The sequence below is a fragment of the Trachurus japonicus genome, chromosome 12 (genome assembly GCF_045865225.1).
Source record: "Trachurus japonicus isolate A0001 chromosome 12, Traja_1.0".
Lineage (NCBI taxonomy): Eukaryota > Metazoa > Chordata > Actinopteri > Carangiformes > Carangidae > Trachurus > Trachurus japonicus.
The window spans coordinates 10,194,255-10,210,176 of NC_140918.1; the positions used below are offsets into that span (position 1 = coordinate 10,194,255).

Consider the following 15,922-nt stretch of genomic DNA (forward strand, 5'->3'; position numbering starts at 1 on the left):
ACGTTGCTCTAAGGACTTACTGAAAATTTCGGTACGATTTGGTGTTTCTACAGTAAATATTTTGGCGACGCTGGCAGTTTTAAAACATCAGGCCGTTCTGCTCCTCTCAGAAAATATTTGTATTGGACTCAATGAGGAGCAGGGACAGACGTGGCCGCACTCAGAGGCTGATTCTGTCAATTCTGTAAGTCTCTCTGATATTTTGAGCACATGACATGAGAGATAACAAGTTTGTCTTACAAATTCTGAAAAAATTATGTCTGTAGAGTGTAAATTGTGGCCGTGGTGGCAATTTATCCAGAAAAAATACAGAATGTTTCTTCACTCTCTCCCACTCTAACCGATGATGTCACGCACTCTGACACGAACATTCCATGCAATACACACCCATTATAAACTCATAATTTCTCCAAAAATGATCATGGTCATTGATCAGGGATTGATCAAAAACTATATGACCTATCAAAACGTGGAGTAATACGACAATACACAAGACTTGTGTCTACTGTTTAAAGTTTAAATGGAGTCTCTAGGTGAAAGTATGCCTGAGCAGTAGACGTTTGTTAAACTCCAATGATTGGTCTTTTTCGCTCTTTTTTTTTCGCCCGTCCCATTGACTTACATGCAAATTTTTTGCGCAGTTTTTCGCGACTATGTCGCGAAAAATTCGTAAACTGTTGAGAAAAGTAATAGCACCCCGATCCCGATCAAACCGCACGTTTTGATATATAATTTGTCCTGCAACTCTTCGAGTTGCAGGACTAGTAGCGAATCGAAAATCGTCCGGAAGTGGAAAAATAATAATAAGAAAAAATCCACACAATAACAGTAGTGCCCGGGCTTCGCCCGGGCACTGGTCCCTGCAGCTATTTCATAGCTGTTGGGACCAGTGCCCGGTGCGATTGCCCGTGGCCCTAATAAGAAGAAAAAATCCACACAATAACAGTAGTGCCCGGGCTTCGCCCGGGCACTGGTCCCTGCAGCTATTTCATAGCTGTTGGGACCAGTGCCCGGTGCGATTGCCCGTGGCCCTAATAATCTATAGCTTGTGCATGTCGATGGTAGAGCATATGTTCGTATACTTTAAAGAACATGTTTTTTTTTTTCCTTCTGATCTCAGATAGTGTTTGTACGTGGTGTGTTGAGGGCGTGTGAACAGCAAAGTTTGAGTTTTTGACAAATATCTCCATACATTCACCAAAATGGAGCCTGACAACTCATCTTCTTGGAGCCTGTGAGGCTGTCAGTCACTGCTCAACAACTCACAGCAATTAAACCATAAAGTACGGAGATAATAGTGGCTGTCAGGTTCCGAGGGGAGAGAGGGGGAAAGCAGATATTAAAGTATGATTTGTGGGACAGCGAGCTGTGAAATAATGTATTTTCCTTACATCATGAATGTCTCTTCATAAAAATGGAAATCTCTGAGATGGAGAGAAGTTGGCAGCCACTTTAAAGTGTCTTAACTTTAAACATCTAAGTGTATGCACTTAGAGATTTGTGTGTGTGTGTGTTTGTGAATTATGTATACGTCTGTGGGAGGATCTCAAGCCGCACCTCATCACAGGACTGTGCGTGTTAAATATAATTATTCTTGCATGTGTTTCCCCGTGTGTGTGGGAGGGGGGTGTTTCTGCAGTGGGGATATAATGTACTCTCTCTGTCATGTGACCTTCAGTAGTAGATGGTTATAATTAGTTTGGCTGCTGGGGGAGATGTTTTATAGCAGTGGAGCTGCAGATGAAGATGCAGGTTTGACTCAGGAGAAGTCAGGACTTGTGTAGGACACAATGAGTACACAGTGGTATAGGTACAAGTACTTGTATTAAGTATTATATTATAAATAATTCCCTTTACAACTGATTCATATGCATTGGGTCAGTCCTCCCTCCTAATTTTGATTATAATATGTGCTAAAGACGATATCAAAGTGGTGGCTTATGTCATTAAATAAACTTTTTTCACTATTTAAATTTTCTGTTTCCAGGATTTTCTACGTGTCTCATGACTCCCAGGACTTGAAGATCTTCAGCTACATTGCGAGAGACGGCTCCAATAACTCCTTCAGATGTAACGTCTTCAAATCAAAGAAGAAGGTATAAAGCAGTGATCCAGTTTCGGATTTACACTCTGATAATTAAAGCAACAGCCTGACATTTTGGGAAAGAGGCTTATTTTCTTAGCCGGAGTTTGTATGCAAACAATTAAGCTATAGCCAGCAGGCAATTAGCTTAGCTTGTTACAGTATAACGACTGAATTCGGCCTAGCGGCACCCCTGGGGCTCAGTAATCTGCACAACAACCAAAGTGGAAAAGTTCTGGTTTTAGATCAGGTCAGGTTCTATTTCTACTTCTTGTCCGGGAGCGCAGACTTCCTGTATTCTCACTGTGTTCAGTTCAGCTGCAATTTGACACAAAGTCAATGGAAAGAGGGGATCTGATATGAAGTTGCCAAGAGCAGCACAGTTAATGTCGGAGGTTTTTACTGCAGGGCTTCATGAATGTGCACTTCATAGAACAGAGAATATAGAGCAGAGACAGTGGAGGAATCAGAGGAGACTGGAGGGAGACGACAGAAGGAACCAGGAGCTTCTGCTGAGCTCTGACATCCACCAGAGGCTGTGGACTGTGTGTGTGGTTTGCTCGCTTCAGTAGCTCCCAGCCACTGGACAGTTGTTGCATTGGTCTTTGAAATGAATGAAAAAAACACAAATCGTCCAATGGTGAAAATCACTCATGACAAAAGGCAGAAATTTGTTTTTACTTTCTGTCTAAATACATCTACAGTATAAAGCTAGGCTAGCTGCTCTCAGCTGTTTCCAGTGTGTGCTAAGCTAAGCTATACAAAGTTAAAGAGGAACTAAACCCCTAAACCACTTTTTTCTGCTGAAAACAAATGTATTTGGGTATAAGGTAGTGTTGTCAGTTGATTCTGGTCCAACTTTTGACATTTTAGTCAAAATATTTCAATTTGGTGTATTTTGTAGTAAAAATGTAGAGTGACTGCCCTCTATGGGTTGAAACACGGCTATTACAATCGAATTTTTCTATTGGCTGAGATGGAGGCAGATGACGTTTTGGAGGCAGCTTTCGTCACCGGCCACGAGCTCCCCGACCAATCAGCACCGGCTGCTGCCTGCCGCTAACGGCTGCTAGGCACTCTAGCTGCTCTGCTGCGGCTAACGGCTGCTAACAGCTGCCTGAATAGGAATCGTTAGTGCGGCCGGCGCTAACGAGCCGTTAACGAGTTAACGAGCCGGCGGATCGGCTGTAGATGCACTGTGTCACGGCTCTGGCGTCCTCTCCTAGTAGTGTCCACGCTACTAGTGCTGTTAGAGTAGCTCGTTAGTAGCTCGTTAGCGCTAGCAGAAGTGTCGATGTGTGTTTATTACTTTTTTTTCTCTTTTGTGTGATTTTGCGGGTGTGAATGGGGCGCAAGGGGGAGGGGGGGTCGGAGAGAGCTCCTGGAGTCCCGCCCATAATCAAGGCATTTTTTGAATTTCAAGCTTAGAGCACGTCATCCAAAACTGAGGGGTTTAGTTCCCCTTTAAAGCAGAAGTAAGCGGAATGTTTGTGTTAATATAAGTCTTAAATAGTTATATCTTCCGACAGCAATCACTTACATAGAGTGTTTGGTCTGAAACACGGGTCTGTCAGTCACTCTGCTCTGCTGTAAGCCGAGGAGAAAACTTTCCTTGTATCCTACAACCTTTATCCAATGAGGATAGAGAACGGCATGAAGGGGCAGTCCTCTCTGTGTGTGCAGCCAAGGGATGCGTGTGAATGTGGTGACGTAGGGACGAGGGCGGGGACTGCTAACTCCATCGGCTGACAGAAAGTTAGCCAAAACGACCGGATCGCTTACTTCTGCTTTAACCTCTTCCTGACTTTATCCTTTTACAAATTATTATGCAAACAGGACATGGTAACAATCTTCTCTCGTATAACTTTAATCAACTCCATAGTGTTTTAACTCGTGCAGCCTTGAAACATATCCTGAGTCTGGCTTTTGCTTTTTCTTAACTGGAAAAATCTGTGAACTGTGCACTTCATCCTCCTTCCACCTAATTTGCTGCTGTCATTTCTTATTAATGTAAATGCCCCAGCTGAACACAGTAAATGTTACTACAGTATGAACCATGCAGACTTGCATGTGCTTCAGTTTCCTGTGTCCAGCTACCTGTGTCCCCGGGTTGTTTGTGAGCTCCATCCTCCTCCTGCTTATCTTTTATTCAGCACTTAATTTCCTGATTTTTGTCAGCTGAATTAATCGAGTTCGGTTTTGAAGTTGATCTTAAACTCACTTTCTGGTGGCTTAGTTATTATCTGGTAGCTTAGCACTGCAGATCCATGGCCTGCACTGAATGCAAAACAGATGCACTTGAGGACAAGGATTACAGCTGCATATTTCAGACAAGTATCTCTTTATACCTTTTCCTGAGCCGAAGCTGTTTTCATGTGTCTTGCTGCAGTGGTTGCAGGTCACTGGCGTCTCGGCTCCGAGGTCTGGTATTATCAGTCAGCTGTAATGAGAATTGTCCTGCAGAGGTGATTTTATTAGTCTCTGAACCCGGGGGTGTTGGACCATGTGCCAGAGATGACTGAGTGTGTGTGTGTGTGTGTGTGTGTGTGTGTGAGTTCAGTCCACTCACAGACAGGAGCTGGTGATTTCACTGAGCTCACGATAAGGCCGACGGGAGGAGCGGTGAAGTTATTTACTGGTGGCGTCTGGAGTGAAAAGCTGCAAACTGTTGTTGTTTAAAAAAAAAAAAAAAAAGCTCTAAACATTCACTTTTTTTTCTCTTTTCGTCTCAATCTCTCTCCCCTGTCAGACGCAGGCCATGCGTATTGTCCGCACCGTCGGTCAGGCCTTTGAGGTGTGCCATAAGCTCAGTCTGCAGCATGCTGAGCAGGATGCAGACGGACAGGCGGATGGAGAGAGTGATAAGTCCACAGAGGAGTCCAGCAGTAACGGTGAGCCCCTTTTACAAATCTACAATAGGACAAATCCACATTTTGGATGATTGTATAACAGCTGATTTTCATGACCGTAAAGAAAGTTGTGTTTGACTCGAGCAATAACACCCAGAACTTTACAAGGGCTGATATTTGGGTTGTGTTTACAGCCAACCTAGTGGGAGCCAAGAGTCTGTTAACTACAGTTTCATTTCTGTTTAGCTGTGTGCAAACACCTGCTGCTTGTCTGAGCCGTCCACCTGTTGGGTAATAAACCTCAGCCAACAACCGTTAGTTTAAAGGTGTACAGAAATGGCCGTTTGTCCCGTTTGTCGCGCCGAGTTGTCACGAGCTGCAACACGAGTTTATCCGAGTAAGGAAAATGAATTTGATTGGTCGTTATCGAGCGGGCGGGATATTCAAAGTTTGGGGCGAGCCCGAGCTCCGTGTGTGTGTGCGTGTCTCAGACGTTTGAATGACGGATTACGGATCCAATATCAGTGGCTAGTGAATCGTGTACAGGCTGACGTATAATCCGTGCGCCTGCATTATCCAATACGAAAAAAAAAAACTACACTAAAATACACACTTTCATCACGGATTTACTCTAAAATAGAATTTTGCACAAAGTTTGGCCTACATCGTCTGATAGATGAGTTATTACACTAATTTTATGACCCAGAGTGGGCTCAAATTCAATTTTCTTTTCTGTACACCTTTAACAACAAAGGAAATGCAGCACAAAACTAAGATTAAAATTCCTTTGCTCAAATTCTTCTTGTGAAAATATATTTTCTGGATTCTTTTTACAGAAGGGTTTTTTCCACTCCCAAATCCAACTGTGTGATTAGAAAATGTGTGTTTTTATTTAACTGAGACCAATGACAAATTTTCTGGGCTGGACAAAAAAAAATGTTTTTTTTAATTCTATTCTATATTTGTTCTTTCTTGTAGCTGTATAACTTTTACATGAATGAATATTTGATATATCACAAAACTGAAGAAAAAAAAAAACAGCTTGCAGTGTTTTTCAATATTAGTTTTTTTGGTTGACCGGCGACATTCCCGCGCTGCGAACAGGAAATGACGCGTCTTTAGGGAGGAGGAGTGCGTCTCCTAGCAACAGGTAGAAATGAAAAGCAGTTCAGAAGTTGATCATCTTACTACAAAGAAATTACGTGGTCGTTCAGGAGCAGGAAAAGAAAGAAAGAAAGAGCTACATTAATCCGCACAAGCTAGCTGTGCCTACACTTTGCTAGCAGGTGTTTACGTTGTCACAGAAAACAATGCTACATCGAGCCGACCATAGGCAGACAGAGTAAGTTAACTTCGCTAGCCGGTAAACTAAAGGGAGGCGGGATTCAGGCGATCTGGTTGTGTACACCAGGACGTCGTGGTAGTTTCCACTGACTGCTCAACCTCACCACAGAGAGATATTTATTGTAAAGTGGTTGAGGTGAAGCCAAGATACGGATTTTCTTCGGCTTCGACACAGGAAGCAAAAAAATCTGTTTTTTCGCGCCTTCGCTCGCACAGAGCGGAAGTGAACGGGAATATTCGCCACTGTATCAGAGAATTTCTAATATTGAGTAGATAGTCAATAGACTGGCTCTGACTGTATGATGACCACATAACGTTAAATGTGTGACTGCAATTTTGTGACAGAAAAATTATGATACGTTTTATAAGCTATCATGCATGTAATCATTAACTCGATACAATCGCCGCAACTTTGTCCGGAGCGTCACTACATTATTTCCGTCTCCTTGAACGTCTATGGTACAGTACTTCCGGTACCGGGATTTCAAAATAAGGGCATACATGGAACACTTTTACAACGGATGTTTGGAGCAACAACTGCCAGACAGACACGCATTGAAGCGCCAGCAGTGTTTTTGTAATTATTATGTAGTAATATTAACTCCTCTAGGGATTGACAGAAGTTATGCACCATCTGTAACTTTGGACACAAAAACAGTGCTGTGAGCTAAAGCTACAGTCAGTCACCATTACAGATTAGTCTTGATGCTAATTAGCACTGCAGCAGTCACTTTGTAAGTCTTTGGTGTAAACCTGCTGCTGCTGCCAGACAATATCAAATAATACAGATGCTGAGATGTAGTAGTGATGTTAAGACAGACATGAAAATTTGCTTTGAGCATTAATCTGGGGGAAAAAAAAAACTAGAGGCAATAAAAAGCATGCTTCAGTAATGCAGCTGTTCACCTCAGCTTTTACGTTTTACCTTTTAACATCTGGTCTGAATGGTGTAATCGTGGAAAACATTGTCGTTCATGAGCCTCTCTGTGACGAGGACCCATGTTTCTCCTGGCTGCAGCGTTAAAGCCTTGACCTTTCCCTTGTTTAGTTTGATTACACGGCTCTTTATGGCCTAAAATGGAAACTGTCAAACGTGGCCGGCTCATTGAATTAGCACAGCCATCACAAACACAAACATCACAGGCGTCTGGTGGTTATACAGGATTGTAACATCAAACTGCTGTGGAAACAGCCTCGATATCACAGGGGACGGAGGGAGAAGAGATGGCAGAGATTCCTGTGATTACGGCGGTCGTGTGAGTGGACAGCAGGAGAGGCTGGTGTGTCAGTGTTCGCCGTAATGACTGTAATTAGCAGACTGAATGAATGGCTGTGTGGCACTGAGCTGGAGGTGTGTGACAGGAGGTAAAACACTGCTTGAGCTCAAAATAGCATTAATTTAAGGTTTAGTTATATAAGTCGAGGCATCAGTGTGTGTTTGCTTGTCTTATTTATTATGGTGGCTAGCTGGATCAGAGCATTAAACTCCATCACTATGTAAATTATAGTTATATTCACATTACATGAGGAGTGTTTAAAGCCAGTGACATTTTAAGTCTATTAATACATAACCTTGATAATGTGTTTAATCAACATCTGTTAATTGATTTGCGATGCGAGCTGTAAACTTTCTCTCTGAAAAATTAATCTGTTCAAAGAGCTAGCGTACAGTGAGAGCAGGAGGAAAAACGCTGCACAAATACAAGCTACGTTTGACATTTTGGAAAATTGGATTATTCACTTTCTTGCCAAGAGTTAGTCGAGAAGATCGATAGCACTAAATATGAAGCTATTGCCAGGAGCTGGAGGAGTTAGCCTAGCCTGTCCAGCTGCTTCATCATTAGCAAATGGACTAAAATGTCCAAAAATGTCAAACATTTTTTCCTTTTTAATCCAAAAGTGAAACACAATTTGCTTACTGTATGTGTCTGTTTCCTCCCTACAGGCCGTAAACTGACAGGAGCAGAGCGAGGGGAGGAAGAGGAGGACGGCAAACACGGAGGAAGACGAGGAGGAGAAGATCCGTCAGCTGGGACTTCACTGTGTGAAAAGGCCGTCAGTGAAATACTACAGAGTCTGGCTGAACTGAACGTGGTTAAACCTGGACAGACCATCATGGTGAGACACGCACACACACACACACACACACACACACCGACCCTCGGCCCTTCCCCCTGAATTTTTGCTTGTATTTATTTGCTTATTCAACATTGATGCTACATTTTTCCCCTCTTTTTTCAATAAATCCATGCAGCATCGGTGATGTCTCTGCAGAAACGCAATTTATATTTTATGTAATCTTAAACTCATTTTCGTATTCACATATTCATAGTGCCAAAAATAGGCAAAAGAAGTCCTTATGGGAAAATGTACATGCATGCAGCTGTTTAATCATGGACTGGTGTAAAGAGAGTTTGATTTTCAGTTTTATGAAGTTACAGAAACTGTCAGACACATCCCACCCCACACCAGCTCCACTGTGAGAGAGGTGCAGGGAGTTTGGGAATGGGGGGCATCTCTCTCTCTCTCTCCCCAAAGCTGTTCAACCGCCCAACAAGCACTTCTGTTAAAACATACAATCCCCTTTACTATGGCACTATTTCTTGTCACGGTCACTGACCAGCTAAGCCTCAGAGCAGCAAAATGCATTTGCAGGGAGAGAGCTCGCACTCACACACACACACACACACACACACTCACCTCGTAAACACTACATCCATGTGACAGTTTCTTTTCATTGCAGCCGCAGCCAAGGTCCCTCTTTATTACTGACCCCCAGCAGAGGGAGTGGGGCTACAGCAGCAGCAGCAGCAGCAGCAGCATCCACATTTTAACAGTTACCAGTTTCCTTTGCTGCTACAGGACACAAGCTCTGCTCTCTTGATTCATTACTTTGGCTGGAATGTGTGTTTTGATGCCATTATCTGGGAATAGTTCTGCCAAATGGCTCATTGGGCTATGAAAGTACAGTATAGTGCTTTGTCATCTACTGCAGTAGCTGACCAGATCATTGACTGTAGCTCTCCATGACTAATCAGAGCTCCAAGTTGGCAGCAGGTACGGCAGGTATGATGAAGTGACCGGGTCACTCTTGCATGTTGAGACAACGTTTTTTTTGTTTCACTGGCCGTGTTTCAGATTTGGCTCTGAAGTGAGGAACTGACGATTATCTCTCGCTAATAGTTTGACAGTGACCGGATAAAGAGATGCAGAACGTGCAGGGCTTTGGTGTGTCATGACATGTTGCTTTGGATTTGTCACCAGAGAGAGAGAGAGAGCGGTAGTCCCTGCTGTTATCATGCTGTTAAGAGTGAGAGGAAGAGGGGGAGAGAGTGGGATTGGAATCGGGGAACTTGAATATTCCTGCTTGGCTGTGAAAAGGGGGGACACCTAATCCCAAAAAAACCCCAGTCTCTTCCCTTTGATTTGTGAGAAACGGCACTATAATCCCAAGAGGGGTTCGCAAACATCTGCTCCGTGGAGATAAGCGAGAAGCGAGGGAAGAAGAGAGAGAAAGAAAAGGGAAGAAAGAGATGGAGGAGGACAGACTGGCCAAAATATACATACAGTACCACATAAAATGGGAAATAACAAAAACACAACTGAGACTCTGATGTGCTGAATCAGTTTGTTTTTGGTTTTTTTTAGGCCATAGTTTGTAGGATGTGAATCACCACAGATCTGCAGTCTCAAATTTCATTTACACATATCTGGATTTTGGTTTGTTGGTTTGTTTCCTGCTGTCGACACGAGTCATAACTTGTCTCTCTCTGTGGTCGGTTTCTGTCACATGGATAAACTACAAGTGCGACAGCGGTTTGTGCAGCAGGAGGCTGTTCAATCCTTTTTCTCTGGAGTTTTGAGTCGGTGCCATCTGATCCGTAGCAAACGCTGTCACTGCTACAGTACAGCAGCTCATCAACTCATAATGGACCAGTGTCGACTCGGTGAATAGATTCATTATGACACTAGAACGTATTGTTGTTTACAGCTGGAAGTGCTCACAGAATGAATGAGATGAGACTTTATTTATTCCTTAGAAGTAGCAGCAGAGGCAGAAAGAGAGCAAGATTAAGAGAGAAAGAAACAAGTACAATCACCAGAAGAATAAAACTATAGGGGGAAAAAACAAAGACATGAAAAGTACTTGTAGATAAAAAAGAATATTGCATACATATCAGTAAATCCATGCACTACATAAACAATTGGAGGTCTTATTCTTTAATTCCCTCTTTTTTCTCCTCCGTCTTCATCTTTGGTCTGGTGTTTGAACATTTTACTTAAAACGATGTAAAACAAAAAGGCATCACATATTAAAGGGTGAAACTGACATTTTTGCTGCATAAACAATGATTAATTCATAAACAAAACTGTTGTCAAATAATGTGCTACTGTAACCCCACCCCCACCTTTTAACTATTAATAAGAAGTAGCTTATATAATCATGTTATCAATGGTTTATGACACTAAGGTATAGATGTTGGCAGATGTAAGGACAAGTACTTGTTAGTGAATAGTATTCTAATATTCATCTACACCATATTAACACATATTTTGAATAGTTCCTGTTGTTTTATATCATTATTTATCTGGTTCTAACAGCATCCAGTTATGGAGGAGTTATAGTTATTGACCAATAACTCCTAAATCTGTTCTGATACTGTTAAATCTTCAATTATACTAATAAGAAATTAGACTGGTTTTATAGTGAAGTGTTATTGGATTTTGTAAATCCATCAGAAATAATTAACAAATAATAAAGATGAAGCTTAACCATTTTAAATCTTTTCAAATTTCATTTCTATGTATAGAAGCTGCAGATAAAAATAAAACCAAGGCAGTGTTGAAGCTGCACAAGTTTATAGTGCTGCTGTTTCGCCCTCTAGTGGCTCAGTGAAGGAGTTACAACACAGAGTCCTGATGCACCAAAAAAGAAAAAGCAATTGAACATGACAGCAGGAGAAATTTGTGTGATTACTAAAGCTTCAATTGTATGTTTTTATGTGCAGCTTACACATACTTTCACACTGAAGCCACACGCACACAGGTGTTGTAATAAGTTACTTTTGGGGACATTATAGAGACTTCTATTGTCTCTTTCCATATAGCTGGTCTGTAGTCTGAAATCCGTCCCATGAAGAAGCCTGAGCCACATTAAAAAAAAAAAAAATCCTCTCTCTCCTTTTGGTCAGTGCTGATATCCCTGGAGACACAAACGCACAATTACTCCATCCCTACTGTGAAAGAGAGAGTGAGACAGAGAGAGGGATGGAGTGAGAGTGTGATGCGGGGTGGGGAGGGGGTTTGAAATGCAAAGCTGCTTAGGGAACGTCCCATTTCTCCAGGACACGTTTGTGCTACCAAAGATCATCTGGAAAATCATCTAAAAAAAAAAAAAAAAACCCACAGAGGAAGGAGACGAGCAGAGATAAAAGGAGACAGCGGATGAGTGTGTTATGGTATGGTAATGAGCACGGGGATAATTGCAGTTCTGGTGAGCAGGCAGTCACACTAAAGGGGCTCCGGGGGGTGAGGGGGGGGGGGGGGGGCTGGCTGCAGATCAGTGGGTCACAGTCCTGGTCTCGGGGACTGGAGAGCACTGGGTGGCTTCTGTCCTACTGGTTTCTTAATTGCATTTGTCTGGTGTCTAAAAATAGCTCTTTATAGAGACAGTCAGGCTGAAAAACTGGCAGCACTGTGGCTTCTGACTGGAAACCGTCGGGTCTGTGATGGTTTTGTGTGTCAGTGAATGTGACGTTAGAGAGATCAATGCAACCGTCGTCTTTACCGCCATCTGTAATGTGCTTTTTTTAAACATTTTTTTGGGTGTGTTTGTCCCCATTCAGGACTTCGATCGAAGGTCCCTCTTCACCGTGACGTCCCAAGGCGTTACTCCCAGCAGCCCTTGCTCTCCGTCCCTCACTCCGCTGGCGTCGCAGCACTACCTGCAGCTTCTCCAGCAGCAGCTGCAGCAGCAGCAGCAGCACACACAGGTGGCCGTCGCTCAGGTAAGAAGAGAAGAGGACTGGAGGTTTTTTGGAAACACAGCAGTCGACTATCAATCATTTAGTCGATGAAATTTTCAAAAACTATAAAATGTTAGTCACAACTTCCCAGAATCCAGGATGACATTTTCAAATATCTTGTTTTGTTTTAGCAAATGTCAGAAGCCCAATTATATTCACATAATCACATGACTATGATGTGTCTGAATGATGATGTGTGATTTAAGAAGTTTAAACTGCAGAAATTTGGACCTTTTTTCCCAAATGTTTTTGACAGTAATTGCTCAATAATCACCAAAATTGTTGATCCTGTCAATCAGTCTCCTCTCGGGATTGACTCCTCTATATTTTTCACTTTTTCCACACTTAGTAGCGTTTCTCACCCCACCAGTCTTCACTCAGAGCATGTCATTTCCACTCCACCCTTTTCTATTAAATTTCACTGGGCCTGGCTGAACTGGACATGGATCATAACTAATATTGTGGATTTATCTCATCACATATGGCGCCTTTATACCGTGTCTCATAACAATCACTGAACATTATTTGGCTTATTCAGTGAGGCACAACATGACATTTTGCTCCATTGCACAGTTTCATTTTCATCTACACGGACTGTGGTGTAAAATGAAACTGGAATTGGTTCATCCCCTAAACACAAACACACACACATACACGCAGCTTTATGCAGCTTTATCACGATATTGACATTTCCACTATTCCCCAGAATGCAAAATACCCATGATGCACTTGCACTTGCACTTACTTTGCCTGAGGCCAACACACACTCAGGGGGAACAGTTGGGAAAATGCTTCATATTAACTGAGCAGACTAGAGGCAGACTAGAGGCAGACAGAGGCGATCTCCATCTGACCTGGGATCAGTATCAGTCAGGTGTTCACTGAGAAATCCCAGTAAGCCAGGTGTCTTTGACAGCACCACTGTTGTTCACTGTGTGTTATGTCTTTTCTCCATTGATCTCCCACTAGGAGGCAGCACCAGCACACTTTATATCAGGGTGTTTGTTGCGGCATTAGAAAACACAACATGTGCTGAAATTTAAAATGCACAAATGTTTGTAACAAAACATCCCAAGAGATTCACAGAGCTTCCTGTTTACAACGTCTGAGCAAATACAACAAGGATTAATATTTACTCGAGTTATTTCACGTCAAAAACACCTCAGTCAAAAAGATGAACTTGAATATCCATCCTAACCTTCCCATGAGTCAGTCTCAGTGTGAGGATTATAGGTTATGTGCAGGATTATGATCCTGATTACATTCTATGTTGTGGATAAAAAAAGGGGGAACACTTTACTTGAATAGGTATTCATAAGATTGACATAACACTGTCATAACCATGACATAACAGCTGTCATAAACATCAATGAATACTTTTGACAGCTGTCGTTAAGTGTCATTTGGTAAATTATGTCACTTTTAATGCAAAGTTGACATTGTTTGAGATGTTTTTGTTCTGACAACTTGACATAAAGACAATTTAAACTGTCATAGCAGACCTAATTGCCAAACTTTAAAAATTATGTCAAGTTCTCATAACAAGGACATCTCAAATAACGTCAACTTTGCATCAAAAGTGGCATAACTTAGCGAATGACACTTAACGACAGCTGTCATAAGTATTCATTGATGTTTATGACAGTGTTAAGTCATGGTTATGACAGTTTTATGTCAATCTTATGAATACCTATTCAAGTAAAGTGTTACCAAAAATAAAAATGTCCAAACAAAAATTTTACTGGATCTCGCATCGAGGTTTTCAAATCAAATCGGATCATGTTCCAATAAACAACCCCCTCTCCTCCTTTGTTTTGTTTCCACTACAGGTGCAGCTGCTGAAGGATCAGATGGCAGCTGAGTCCGCCGCCCGGATGGAGGCTCAGGCCCGCGTCCACCAGCTCCTGCTGCAGAACCGGGACCTGCTGCAGCATCTGGCCCTGCTGGTGCAGCAGCTGAAGGAGCTGGAGGCGCGCTACCCAAAAACAGCAACAACAACAACGACACCACAGCAGCAGCAGCAGGAGCTTCAAGCCAATGGACTCAGTAAGTTACTGAAAAGTTGTAGGGACAGTGTGATCCCTCAGAGGAACTCATGTCCCCTGTTGCCTCGGCGATGATGTGGACAGTCATGACAGAAACCACGATCCCCCGCGGGCGTCCTGCCAGTAAACGCTGTCAGTTGTGTGTTTGATGGGGCAGAAGCAGAGCAGCCAGGGACCGAGGGCGAGTGTGTTTCCTCTTGTGCCCCCTGAACGGCCTTTAAAGGGATAGTTCAACATTTTGGCAAATTGGCAACATTGCCATAATCCCTATAGTCACAGCAGTAGGTTTGTTACCTTTATTTGTCAGTGTAAGCTATTTTTAGAACGGCCACGTTCACGCTATCTCACAGCGTGGTGAATGTGCAGGTCACAACTTGTCCACCAGAGCGTTGTGGAGTTGTTGGATTGTGTATTTGATGAGTTTGATGAGGGAAACCAAGAAATCCCATGAGCCTCCGTAGCGTAGCTCTGAGCAGCTCGTGGCTCTGCTCCGCCGTTCTAAAAATAGTTTGCACCGACAAATAAAGGTAACAAACCTACTGCTAAAACTATGGGGATTATGGCAATGGGCCAATTTGCCAATATGTTGAACTATCCCTTTAAATGAGCATTTCACTTTTATCTACACTCAGGGTTCCTATGTGTCCTGGAAAACCTGGAAAATGGTTGACCAATTTTCCAGTCTTGGAAAAAACACATGGAAAATGAGAGACTTAGTCCTGGAAAAGCTTGAGTTGTCGATTTGACTTTTTCAGACCCCGCCAAAGATTTGTTTTCCAAAGAAGTGACTAGTGAGAGAACTAGTGACCTTTAGTTGATGAGTGTTTCCAGTATCGGACCATGAGCATGACAGATAGAGGAGCAGCACAGAGCCGTAGTGGGCGTGGTTGTTTTTGTGTTGTTCTATGATAAATTTGTCATAATTTCTAAGCATGTAAGAGATTATTTCACACAAAAGTCAGAGCCACAGACTGCACATCTTTAAATCAGACATCTGGAGGTGAGAGAGGAATTAAACATAGAAGCAAACTGGTTAAATGTACAAAATAAGGTACAACTGTTGAAAAGAACTCTTCTCCAAAGCATGAATAGGACGGGGGGGTGTATTAGTGTATGATGTAATAACATGTCGGTCAGACTGTAGCAACTGAAAATGTCCCGGAATATGATTTCAAGAAAAGAGTGGGAGCCCTGACACTGAAGAGGAGGGAACACACAGGTGTGGGTGTGTGTGTACGTGTGTGAGTGTAACACAGTTTAAAGCATTCTTTCTTCTGTAAGTTTTGATGATGTCTTCATTACAGTATCAAAGGAGACACTTGAAGTCGCACTCAGTGAGAAGCCTCAGTCAATTTTAATGATCAAGAGTGAAGAGGAAAGGCAAAGACTTAGAGCTCAAATATACTTCTAGATCAGTACTGATAGAAGAAATACCACTTTTGATTTACTTTGAAACCGATCACAGATGTTTCAAATGTTCATACTTGATTTGTGGAAAAACTATCCGAGTGCTCTGTTTACATACATCCCATAAACTAAGACACAAAGGTCCACAGACATGTTAGTGACCCTGTG

The 15,922-nt window shown here is 42.5% G+C and overlaps 1 protein-coding gene across 1 annotated transcript in view; it reads left to right on the plus strand.

Annotated features, from left to right (window-relative positions):
* The window catches only part of LOC146977102 (carboxyl-terminal PDZ ligand of neuronal nitric oxide synthase protein), a 67,307-nt gene that overhangs the window by 32,587 nt on the left and 18,798 nt on the right, over positions 1 to 15,922 (plus strand). Inside the window, exons 5-9 of the mRNA XM_085793075.1 lie at positions 1,988 to 2,096; positions 4,833 to 4,974; positions 8,222 to 8,394; positions 12,123 to 12,284; positions 14,132 to 14,348. Coding sequence (XP_085649201.1) covers positions 1,988 to 2,096; positions 4,833 to 4,974; positions 8,222 to 8,394; positions 12,123 to 12,284; positions 14,132 to 14,348 — 803 coding nt within the window. The remainder of the gene's footprint in view (positions 1 to 1,987; positions 2,097 to 4,832; positions 4,975 to 8,221; positions 8,395 to 12,122; positions 12,285 to 14,131; positions 14,349 to 15,922) is intronic.